Here is a 13,191-nt window from a genome sequence, read left to right as displayed (position 1 = left end):
AGCATCTGTCGCAACCAAAACCTAATAGGGCAATATCGTTGATGTGCTTGTATGAAAATTTGACCCCGGATAAGGGTTTATTCAACATTTTCATTCTCATTATTTTCTCCAAAACAAGATCCCGTCTTCGAAGTGATTTCCTTTCAATAAAATTAGGCTATTGATATCCGCTCGACCTTGTTTTGAAAATGCAAGGAACTCACTTTAGTTAATACTTTTTGATTAGTTGCTTAAAGGGTTTTGGGAATTGTAATTAGCCTTTAAGAGCCCATTATCAAAACAAGTTGAGTAACCGAATTATCAGAACATGTTCATGTGGATATCAATAACCTAAAATTATTATTCAGTAGCCTATCCTCTCCAGCAAAAGTGAGCTGCAAAATGACTTTCCGCAAACTTGCTTATCAAATCAGTCCTACTGTTTCGTTGCACAAAAGTCTCTTAATGCTTAGATTATTTGCTTGGCATTTGGGTGTCCCGTCAGCTGCTTGGGATGTCTCCTAATTAGTCATAGCTTGTGTGCTTATATGCCACTCTTGTTTCCTCCCTATAAAATCCTAGTCAAAAACCATAAAAAGGTAGTATTTTCCTTGGATTTCTATATTGGTAATGGCACTCCCTACCACTACACTGTGAGGTAGGCAGTCAAACGCTACTTACCACTTTTCTGCAAGGTAAGTTCCAGTTGAATACAACACTTGTCTTCTTCTTGTTGACTGCTTACACAACTATTCTACTAGGTAAATATCTGCAACCAAACAGTAAGTTTAGGTGTGTTTGGTTGCACAAAAGCCAAGATGGCTTGGGGGTATAGTCGAGTGGGATTTTAATGTGCGGACTTTTTCATATTGTCCATGACTCTTTGAGGACTTGGACTTTAATGTGCGGACACCTGGGACTCTGGGGACTCCAGCGGGGACTTTTTAGATTCACGCGGCATTGAAATCACCCGTTAGTCAAATACATGAATTTGAAGTCCTAGAGTTTTAATAATCAATTTTTCTATGATCCCATGGATTTGTGGGCCCTACTAAAATATCTAAGTAATGATGTGCATTTGTGGGTCCTATTAAGTGTAAGGCCAAAGTAGTCATTGCACTTTGGATATGGTCATAGACTCATCTGTCTTGGTCGATAAAAAGTTATTTTTAGATTGATCTAAGCCGTCCACTAGAAAGGGCTTGGTTTGGATCTCCTATAACCCCAAAATCAAGCTAACTATGCCGTCGATCTGAACCGCCCACTTGATAGGGCTTGCTTTGGATCTCCTGCGGAGGCCACAAGAGATCTAAAGCAAGACTTATCAAATGAACAGCTAGATCATTCCAAGGTGGGAACCGCCCATTTAGGTAAGCATTTCTCCAAGATTTATGATTGAATGGTTAGAAATTTTTCATTGAAAAAACTGGGGCCATCGGATGGAGGATCCAAATTCATCATGTGGGTGGCTTGCTGCTTTCGCGCCAAAATGGGTCTCTTCAAATCCAAATTCATCACGAAGGATCCAAATCCAAATTCATCATGTTTTCGCGCAAAAAATGGGTCTCTTCAAATTACAAAATCTTCACATCAGGTAGCCTCTGTAGTTTGCAGGCAGCGATGCAATCCAAGATCCATGTGTGGCTTGCTGCTTCGGCCCCAATTGCATTAGAAAGTCTCTGCCCCTATCTTCCTCTGCCTCTTATCTTCCTCTGATTGCATTTTTGTGACACTACACATCATGCAATTGCATTTGTTACTCAACAATCAAATATTGCATTTTATTTTTAACGCCTTTTCACATGTATGAACCAATATATGTGTTGGAATTAAAACAAGAGCCATGAGGCGACCTCCCTGAATTAAAAGAATTCAAAGCCACTATGTTCAGCCTACAGAAACTGTTTCAGCTACAGGCTTCAAGAATAGAAATTCAACAAACAAATAAGAAGATGTGCATACTTAAATGAGATGTCTTAATTGAATTTTCAAGTGATCAAGAGAGACATGCCCGAGAGTTGTCAGAAACAATGTTTACATTGATATAATATTATACTGTTGATCACAAGACATAAAAAAAAAAAAAGCAGAAAAAGTGTATACACATGCATTAAACCCCACGAAGCTTTAAATCCCATGTTACCTAGAAAACTTATTTAAAACCCATGATTTAGAAGTTTAGAAGTAAAATATTATACCCATAACCCATGTTACCCATAAATCCACTAAAATTTACAAAAAGTAGAAGCTGCAAAGAGACACACATATAAGAGGCAGAGAAGAGGCATCTAAAGTTTGTGAATTTAATACAGTTTATTGGAGAAAGGGTAGAGAAGAGGTGTTTTTGATGGAGATGGAGAGCTCAATATGTGGCCATGAAGCTTCAAAAGACCACCACCACTTTTTTCCGATCATAAACGAGAGCAGCAATAGCGATTCAAACCCTTTTCCGAGGAAAAATGACCTTCTTCCATCAATCCATCACCCGACCGATTGAAACCTGGCCAAAACTTAAAAATCTCCCCCTGCTCTCCACTCAAACCCTCCTCCCTACCCTAGATTTCAAGTGTTTTTTTCAAGGGTTTCCCTTTGATTTTCCAGTTTTATTTCAAGGGCCGAACTGTGTGTGTGTGTGTGTGTGTGTGTGTGAGAGAGAGAGAGAGAGAGAGAGAGAGAGAGAGAGAGAGAGAGAGAGAGAGAGAGAGCATACCTTCGATTTTCCAGCCTTTGAGATGAAGACGTGCATTCGTTTTCCAACTCTTATTTCATCCTCAGCGATTAGGGTTGCACGATTTCATGCGGGATTTTAAGTTTCACCTGTTTGAGGTGAACATTAGGACGGGCTATTTCTCTTGTAAGTCGTGACTCTATGTTCGCCCCCCCACCAAAAGTTCACGATTTCCGGAACTTGCCACTAACGGTGTATTTTCGAGTCCACGAAAAAAGACACGCCTGAATAACGGTGGATTCGTCAAATGTGCCAAAGACCACGCAAATCCACTGCGACTAAGCCCTAGGGGTTTTGCTTAGCATTTTGGTGCCGAAACTCCTTGTTTGGTTGCCAAGATAGCATTTAAATCCCTATAAACTACCAGGTCTTTTTTTTTTTTTTGGAATTAGGCATCTTGGAGGAATATTAAGGTGATTGGACTAATGCATTACCAAAAAATCTCCAGCAGTTGTTTGATGTCTGTTGATGTGTCACCCTTGCCCCTCCCTATAAAATCCAAGCCCAAAACCACAAAAAAGTAGAATGCTCTCTCTCTCTCTATATATATATATATATATATAGAGAGAGAGAGAGAACGGTTCCTACACATATGTGTAGAGAGTTCTCTACACACTAGCTTAAAATACAGTGGGGGCCCACATTGTTTGGGTGATCAAAGCCATCCATTTTAAAGGCCCTCACATAGATAGGATGTCTACAAAAAATCAGATCCATAGGATCATCCCAACCCTACGATTTGTGGAGGTAAAATGGATGTCTTTAAACCTTCACAAATTAGTCCATTTTTTGCCTCCACAGTTCGAATGATCCTATGGATCTGATTTTTTGTGGACACCCTATTTATGGGAGGGCCTTAAAAATGAATGGTTTGGATCACCCAAATAATGTGGCTCCCACTGTATTTTAAGCTAGTGTGTAGATAACTTATCTACACACATGTGTAGGAACCGTTCTCTCATATATATATATATAGAGAGAGAGAGAGAGAGAGAGAGAGAAAACGGTTCCTATACATATGTGTAGAGAGTTCTCTACACACTAGCTTAAAATACAGTGGGGGCCCACATTGTTTGGGTGATCCAAGCCATCCATTTTAAAGGCCCTCACATAGATAGGGTGTCTACAAAAAATCAGATCCATATGATCATCCCAACCCTACGATTTGTGGAGGTAAAATGGATGTCTTTAAACCTTCACAAATTAGTTCATTTTTTGCCTCCAAAGTTCGAATGGTTAGGATGATCCTATGGATCTGATTTTTTGTGGACACCCTATCTATGAGAGGGCCTTAAAAATGAATGGTTTGGATCACCCAAATAATGTGGCCCCCACTGTATTTTAAGCTTGTGTGTAGATAACTTATCTACACATGTGTGTAGGAACCGTTTTCCCATATATATATATATATATATATATATATATATATATATATATATATATATATATATATATATATATATATATATATAGTTAAGTGAAGCTACACATACATGTAGCTAACTTAGCTACACCGACAGCTTAAAATACAGTGGGCCCATATTGTTTGGGTGATCCAAACCATTCATTTGATAGGCCCTCACATAGACAGGTGTGCCCTAAAAATCAGCTCCATTGGATGATCCCAACCCTTCAAACTGTGGAGGCAAAAATGGACAGATTTGTGAAGGTTTTTAGACGTCCATTTTTGCCTCCACAAATCGTAGGGTTGGGATGATCCTATAGAGCTGATTTTTTGGGCACACCCTATCTATGTGAGGACCCATCAAATGAATGGTTTGCATCACCCAAACAATGTGGGGCCCACTGTATTTTAAGCCGTTGGTGTAGCTAAGTTAGCTACACGTATGTGTAGCTACACTTTTCTCATATATATAAGGAAAAGGATTGTACGCTCGAGCTTACCAAGCTTATGGTACGCTCAAGTGCCCAATCACATGTGAGCCCACTTTGGTAGGATGATCCAAAGCATTCATTTGAAAGGCCCTTACATAGATAGGGTGTGTGCCAAAAATCAGCTTCATAGGATCATCCTAACCCATACATTTGTCGATGGCAAAATGGACAAACCACAAATCTGCCCATTTTTTGCCCTCCACTTTTGGAGGGGTTAGGATGATTCAATGGAGCTGATTTTTGGTACACACCCTATCTATGATAGGGCCTTGTAAACGAATGTTTTGGATCACTACAAAAAATTTGGGACCCATGTGATTGGGGCACTCGAGCGTACCATAAGCTTGGTACGCTTGAGCGTACAATCCTTTTCCTCTCTCTCTCTCTCTCTCTCTCTCTCTCTCTCTATATATATATATATATATATATATATATATATATATATATGGGAAAAATGATGCTACTCGGTCTTGTAGCTAAAGCTTATCTACTCAGTCGGGTTAAATACAGTGGGGGACCACATTGTTTAGGTGATCCAAACCATTCATTTGAAAGCCCCTTACTAGGGTGTCCAAAAAAAATCAGATCTATAGGATCATCCTAACCCATCCAACAGTGGAGGGAGAAATGGGCAGAAATGGAAAAAAATGGATAGACACGGTTTGTCCACAAATCTGCCCATTTTTCCTCAACTGTTGGATGGGTTAGGATCATCCAATGGGTCTGATTTTTTTGTGGAGACCTTATCTAAGTTAGGGGCTTTCAAATGAATGGTTTGAATCACCCAAACAATGTGGGCACCCACTGATTTTTTGTGGACACTCTATCTAGGTAAGGAGCTTTCGAATGAATGGTTTGGATCACCCAAATAATGTGGGCACCCACTGTATTTAATCCGACTGAATAGATAAGCTTGGCTACAAGACCGAGTAGAACACTTTTCCCATATCTATATATATACATATGAGGAAAGTGTTTCTAGTCCGGCCGACTAGAGATCATTCTCTAGTCCACCACTCAAAAACACATGGGTCCCACATATTTTGTGGTGATCTAAAGCATTCATTTGATAGGCCTCATCATAGATAGGATGTCCACAAAAATTCAGCTTCATAGGATCTTCTTAACCCTTCGATTTGTGGAGTTAAAAAATGGACAGATTTGTGGCGGTTTATAGCCGTCCATTTTAAGCTCCACAAATCATAGGGTTGGAATGATCCTATGAAGCTAATTTCTTGTGGACACCGTCTCTATGTCAGGCCCCATCAAATGAATGATTTGCATCACCCAAATATGTGGGACCCATGTGTTTTTGGTCGGCGGACTAGAGAATGATCTCTAGTCGGCCGGACTAGAAACACTTTCCTCTATATACTGCCTGCTATTCTCTTAGGTCAGTAATTCCACGTAAATCCAATGCTTGTCTCCACCGTGTTAACTACTTATTCCACTACTATCCTAGTCTATGCAGCGCAACTAATTCTCGATAGAAGGTGCTTTATGTGGCCACCAAACAAAAATAATAATATAAGCTTTGAGTGCGATTTTCTCCTGTAATCATTATCTCTTGCCTAAAATAAAGAGCATTTTTCTCTTACTAGGGACCTAGAACCTAGAAAGAGATTGAGTAATATTAATGGCACTACGTTTTCAAGATGGGACTCCATCATTTTGATAATGGACATAGTTTTATCAGATACTTTCTGCCAGGGTAAGAAAAGGCGGAAAATTTATCACTTTCCCACATGTTTAGATAAGATGAGGCCCATCATTTTAGGTCCACCAACTCTACCCTAACTCATGCACATGATGGGCCCTACGATTTTACACCCATGGGTGGGCCCGCCATCTGTAAATTGATGGGCCCTCACATAAATTGATGCCAAGACTGGATTTACAAAATTAGCTCAAAGGTGATGACTCCATTTGTAAATTTTCAAACTATAAGACTGCTTTTGCAAATAAGGTAAACTATGAGACTCTTTTTGCAAAAACAGACAAGAAGAACAGGGAGTCAGGGAGTAGACACTCCTCCCTACTCCAAACAGATGCAAAAATCTATGGTTACGGACAACCAGCAAGATGCTGAAATCTATAGCTCTCAAGACTAATAATCGCAAAAACCTAAGGATTCCAAGCCACAACAATATTCAAAATATAGCATATAATATAACAAAGAGTAGAATTTTCCTTTAACAATTTGATGCAGCACAATCCTTTCTTAGTTAGAAAAAGAATATCATCAATAGATTTTTGGCAATATTTTAGGAATTTTACTTTTATCATCAGTCCAGAAGTAGTAGTTTTCTATTTTTTAGGAGTAGTAGTTTTAGGACTCTTATTCTGGTTATTAAAAGAACCCTCTGTTACTTTGTGGGGGGACTTTTTTGATTGAATAAAAAAATCACACATTTTGTGTTGAGAAGATTGAGCTTCTTCTTGGAGTTTGTTCCCTATTGTGTTTGGATTATTGATTTCTTCTTTCTTCCGCTCGCACCACAATTTCCTTTCAAAATGAAAAAAGAACCAGATCTAAAATTTTGCATTTGCCACTCTATTGAGGAAAATTCACGCCCACTATTTTTGTGATGGTTAGAAACCCTAACATGATGTTTCCAACCCGCTTCTTGGCCCTTTGGAATGTGCTTCTAAAGCCAAAAGATGATTTACATTGCCATCACAAAGGTATATATTAGTTTGGAATCCTTAAGATTGCTCACCTGCTTAGTAAAAATTTTCAACTATGAATTTATGCCAAAAAATCTTTAATATAAGAATTAGTTAATATGAGTGGACATAATAGTTGTCATATCACCAAAGAAATAAATTTTCAAGTAAGATATTTTTCGTGATAGTCAAAGAGTAAAGATTTGTCATGTTCTTATCCGAGTTCGGACCAAAGCCCTATTTGTTTTGGACTTTGAGAAGCTGAGTCCAAAACTGATTATTGGACACGAATAAGAACTCATTAACCATTTCACCACATCCATGGTCAAAACTCATCCACTATCTCTACAGTGTACACTATAAAACTCATGAAATTTAGCATTCCATTGAGCGAGGCATGATCCAAGTACTCCCTGAAACCAATCTAAATACTTCATCTGAATACTTCGACGCCATATGCCAAATGCAAAATACATTATTTGAGTTTACCAACTCAATTGAAATAGTTTTTGAGGCTCATTTCTTAATCAGTAATTATGGAGATTTTCCACCCATGAAATGTAAAAATTTCTCAAAAACTACATTTTGAAGATGGTGACTAAATGTGTATAAAAGAAAAGTTGAATGGAGTTGTATTTTAAACGGTCCAATTACTATTTCCACATCCCAAGCCAAAGAATAAGTCTTTTCATTTTGTAGTAACACAAAACCAAATAATATTGGACTAAACCTTCCTATATTAAAGATCTAGTAGGAAGGTTTTTCGTAAACCTTCCTACTAGATCAATGAAATCTCTTGTGTCTCTACTTAAACATGCAAATTCACCCTGTTGTACCTTCTACTCATGCTCCATTGCCCTCATGGTTTGTCTCACATAACTCCCAACTTCTGAAAGTAACATAATCACAAGGTCAAATTCAGAATCCATATCTTTCAGTATACTCATTCCTGCAAACAACCACAGCATGAAAACTTTCCATTACTCTGTTGTTTGTCATTGAATTCCTTTTTCCCAGCAGTTCTATCACAGTGACAAAAAAAAGTAAGCCGTATAAAATTTCATCATACCAGGAATAAAATCATATGCATATCAATATTTAGGAAAATTTGACAAACATGTGGAACAACACATTTTCAAATTCTAAGCGATCTAAGGTTCTTTCTCGAGAGCAATCTTCTTGATATGGCTCACATAGAGGTAGCACCATAATATTTCTAATCATTCATCGATTTGAAAAGCTATTTTCTCTTGTTTTGTATTGAAAGAATTTTTTCGAAAAGTTTGGAAAGGAAAATTATTTCTAAAATTTTCTATTTTATTGACGCACGAAAAATGATAACTTGAACCAACTCTATGAAAATTTTAATTGTTGGGCCTTCATTTTATTATAACATCCATATAATTTGCCTCTAAATTGTGGAAAGAAAAAAAATTTCCATCAAGAAATCATTTTCTTGGAATCCAAACAGGGCCCAAGGAAATAATCAATTTATTAGTTCTAAATTTATAGAAATATAGCTAGCAATTTGGGTATACACATTAAAATTAAAGTAAAATATGTTTAAAATGTTCATAATTTTTTTTTGTACTTACATGGCAGGCACATTGGTTGACCTATTTAGTATTTTGTGTACACTGACCTATTTTACTTGCATGTTTCGAAACTCTTCAAAAATTTCACAACGATAGATTAAAATCGCCTCGACTCCCAAATTACAGATGATATACACTCAACTTACACATTCTTTAGTTAACTAAACACATTAGTGAGTTTTGCTTTTTTACTTACTAGTGCTGGCCTTTTCTTTTATACATGTCTACTTTTAGAATATTACTTATTTAACAATCTTAGATCGGCATTTTTATTGTTAGACTCGAGCACTCATTACTAGGTCTGGGTAAAGTTTCAAGTTATTAAATTTGGCTACTCACTTCTAAACAATTGGCTTTTGATGATCATGACATGAATATAGCCTGACAAGTGTACAAAGTTTTGGTCTAAAGGTTAGTTGCCAATACCTAGTTTGGCTTCCTGTTTCATTTTATTTACTTACTCATAAATTTCTTGGCCTCTTCCTAGGTAGCAATATCAAATCCAACATGTAAAAATATAGTGTACCTAAGAATCCCATCATGTACAGAGAGCCAAGTGATAATCCATGATTAAAGCAACTGCAATAGTGAAAACCCGCCTGGAAAAACAATACCCATGAGAAGAAACATAGAAAAAGTTTCATGCTGAACAGTAAAAATAAAAAAATAGTGAAAACAAGACAGCTAGACCGTGCTTTTGATTTTGAACGGGTTATGTTTTATAATGCAAACTCAACTGATATCATCACACAATGATATTAGCAGACCAGAAAGCATTGAAGGCTGAAGCTGAAAGATGCCTATCTTAAGAAACCTAGGAAAGGCTACAGATTTAACTGGAGCCAAACCTTTGTAGAAAACAAAGTATCAGCAATTAAGGCCTCCCAAGTCTCCACTTTGACCAGCTGTTGAAGAATAAAAGAAAATCAAGGAAAATTTATGTTTTGCAAAATGTTATTACCAGACAATGCTGTATTAATGGGCCTGCTGATCGATTTGATGTGCTTCGAATCCATTTGGACACTTTGGTGTTGATCCATGAAGGGTGTGTCCATTTGGCAGTCTGATCTGTCCATCCGTGGTTTTGAGTTCTTAACTATAATATGTGAGCCTCATCAACTAATTTGATGTATTAGTCACGATTTTGGGGCCTTAGGGGCCGCCAAGTTTGTGTGCATTGTACAATGGCACTTTTAGAATAATGGATGACTAATCCATAAGGATGAAACCAGTTTAGAAGCGCCTTGTAAGAGATAGGGGAGACGATCCTTTACATAAAAATAAGGGTAAGGACCATTGGATGATGGATCAGAAGAGGCATCACCAGCCCAGATATCGAGGCCACAAAAGTCGGTCTTTATTTGCAAATAAGATTTACCTATGTGGAAGTCATTAGTTGTATAATTTATAAATTCCTATGGTTATTATTTGCAAATAATCATGTTTTACTCCAAAACCATTTGCATATAAGATTAAACTATAAAAAGAAGCCCTAAATTTTTGCAAGTAGCTAACCTTAGAAAGAAAAAAAATTACAATAATCCAAATGGAGGAATGATCCTAGCATGGATTTTACCCCAAATATTCTGTGTATATGCTATGCACCACCACTTAACCACAGTTAAAAGTGATAATGCAATCTATCAATTTAGAAGGTTGAGGCACATTGAAATTGGTCTATGCACCAAGTAAATAATGGAATCACCAACCACATCCGCCTTATTGGATCAAAAGGTTGTAAGCATATATACCAAGCAAATGATCATTCCTCAGTTTCAATACATGTTTACAGTTTATAAAGAAACTAAAGCAGTTGAAAAAGTGCTGCTTTCATTCTTCTTCTTCCTCTTTTTTTTAAGGCAGGAATCATGTAGCACTTTGCACAAAACAATTCCTAAACCTATGTATGATAGGACATCTTTTTCATCATTTTATTTGCCACCCCGCAACCACCCCACCCCCGGCGTCTTTTGTATGAACCAATCTCTCTAATTTCACCATTTGGGCCAAATTGAAGTTGTAGCCAAACTATAACTTGGAGTATTAGAAACCCTTGTCTCCATAAATCCCCTCACCCTGAATAACATACAAAATAGAACCAATCTCCCTAATTTCACCATTTGGGTGAGATTGAAGTTGTAGCCAAACTATAACTTGGAGTCTTAGCAACCCTTTTCTCCTTCATCAATCCCCTCACCCTCTCAACCTCATCCCACAACTCAGCCCCAGCATAAATGTTAGACAAAACCACGTAAACCCCATCATTCCAAGGTTCTAATTCTATCAAATTCCCAGCCACCCACTTTCCCATCTCCACATTCCCATGCTTCTCACAAGCACCTAACAAAGTTCCCCAAATCACAGAATTCACCCTCATCGGCATCCTCATCACCATCTCCCTAGCTTCCTCTAGCATTCCTGCTCGCCCCAATAGATCCACCATGCACCCATAATGCGGCAACATCGGCACAATGCCATAAACTCTTACCATTGCATCAAAATAATACCTTCCCTCCTCCACCAACCCGCCATGCACGCACGCACTAAGGACACCAACAAATGTTACGTGATTCGGCCTAACCCCGGCCTCTCTCATGCAACAAAACAAATCCAATGCACAATTTACGTGGCCGTGCATAGCTAGACCCATGATCATCGATGTCCAAGTCGAGACATTGCGCTCTTCCATCCCTACAAACACTTTATCCGCGAGGTCCATTCGACCGCACTTCCCATACATGTCTATAAGCGAATTTGACATCAAAATATCCGATTTGTCTAAGGATTTTGCTTGGAAGACACATTTATGTACTTGAAGAGCCAAATTCAAGTCCCCTAAGCTTCCACACGCAGAAGCTACACTAACCATGGTCACATCATTTGGCTTCAACCCACATTTCCTTAGCTCCAAAAACATATCCATAGCTTCTTTCGAGTGTCCCCCTTGAGCAAAACCTCCTATAATAGCATTCCAAGAACCCAATTTTCTTTCATGATTTTGATCAAATACCTTGAGTGCACTTTCAATTTCTCCCGCCTTTGAGTACATACTAATGAGACCACTCTCACAATACTCATTGGACTCTAGCCCATGCCGTATCGCGATCGAATGAAATTGTTTCCCACCATCGATCGCGAATATGTGACATGCAGCCTTTAAGGCGATCGGAATTGTGTAAGAATCGGGTGAGATTCCGGTGCGCGACATTTGGGCATAGATGGGAAGAACCATGGAAGGGAGGGCTAGCCTTAAGTAGGATCTCATGAGGGAATTCCAATGAAATGGACTTGGTTGTGTTTCTAACAAGTGGGTTCGGATCATTTGGGCATGAATTTGATTTAAGTCTATCAAGTTTGTGCAAGATTGCAAATGGGCAGTTATGATTTCGGCCAGAGTGTGGCCGAATTTCGGTGGGGAGTGATTAGATTCCGGCAAGGTAGTGTTTGTTCGAAATTGGGATATGGAATTTTCTGTTTGGGCATTTACAACGGTGGTGACATTGTTGTTAAGCCCAAGGAAGGAGGGTCTTTTGGTTTGAAAAAGGCCAAGGAAGAGACGGTGGAATGAGCACATGTAGTAGTAGTCTAGTAGACTGGAAGAACTCGACGAGGATTACTAACAGTGGGGGAAAATTTATATCATATCGGTATTGCTAACAAATGGATTGCTTTCATTATTTTCATATGGAAATGATACCAGCACAACCATATTTTTAGGGTGTCAACGGATGGATCCACTTCGGATCGGATCCACCTATGTCACACAGTCACGATCCATCCAAAATCCTTATCGGTCGGATTAGATTCGGATTGTTCTTCGGATCCTAATTTCCACGTCACGATCACGATCCCTTTTAATTCGGACCGTCCATCGGAGTGTCCTATTTTGTCCCAGAAAGCTGAGTACACAATTAATTTTTTTTTAAAGAGTTAGAATGCGCCAGTCCACTCTTAGTGTGTCTATAAGCATTTTCTACCACTCTTAGTGTGTCTATAAGCATTTTCTACAAATAAATTAAAATTTTATTTATGTTTAATCTGAGTAAAATAATGCTTGTAATTTGTAAACAATAAAATTAATCTAAATTACATACACGAATATACTGTATAACTATCATCAAAGAATATGATGTATGACAATAACATTCAGTAATAACAAAATGATGAACTAATAGTATATTCATGACATCATACATGTTCAATAGGTTAGCATGATGAGTATAATGGTGGTGCTGTAATTTTGAGGTGATTATGGAGCGGGGGCCGGAACTTAGAAGATGTGGTAGAAGTGGCGTATGGGTGGAGATGGTGGAGGGGATCGGTGGC

General features: G+C 38.2%; 1 protein-coding gene and 1 long non-coding RNA gene across 2 annotated transcripts; both read right to left on the bottom strand.

Annotated features, from left to right (window-relative positions):
* Positions 1–1,473: 1,473 nt before the first annotated feature.
* On the bottom strand, positions 1,474–2,734 carry LOC143845700 (uncharacterized). The gene is made up of 2 exons (XR_013234498.1): positions 2,690–2,734; positions 1,474–1,711 (listed from the first exon to the last, which is right to left on the bottom strand). It is a non-coding gene; the product is annotated as an uncharacterized LOC143845700 (long non-coding RNA).
* Positions 2,735–10,584: 7,850 nt separating this feature from the next.
* LOC143845829 (Tetratricopeptide repeat (TPR)-like superfamily protein) lies at positions 10,585–12,602 on the bottom strand. The gene has a single exon (XM_077354233.1). It carries the CDS (start codon positions 12,437–12,439, stop codon positions 10,979–10,981), a length of 1,461 nt encoding a protein of 486 aa, XP_077210348.1. The 5' UTR covers positions 12,440–12,602; the 3' UTR covers positions 10,585–10,978.
* Positions 12,603–13,191: the final 589 nt, after the last annotated feature.

Source organism: Tasmannia lanceolata, unplaced genomic scaffold (assembly GCF_043159265.1).
Source record: "Tasmannia lanceolata isolate RefF3 unplaced genomic scaffold, GAP_Taslan_0.1 ptg000015l, whole genome shotgun sequence".
In the NCBI taxonomy this organism is placed as follows: Eukaryota; Viridiplantae; Streptophyta; class Magnoliopsida; order Canellales; family Winteraceae; genus Tasmannia; species Tasmannia lanceolata.
The sequence above is the reverse complement of the archived record's forward strand: the minus strand, read 5'-3'. Positions and strand labels throughout refer to the sequence as shown.

Bases quoted from the DNA above. Each gene is read 5' to 3' on its own strand.
- LOC143845829 (XM_077354233.1), bottom strand. From the start codon at position 12,439: ATGTGCTCATTCCACCGTCTCTTCCTTGGCCTTTTTCAAACCAAAAGA.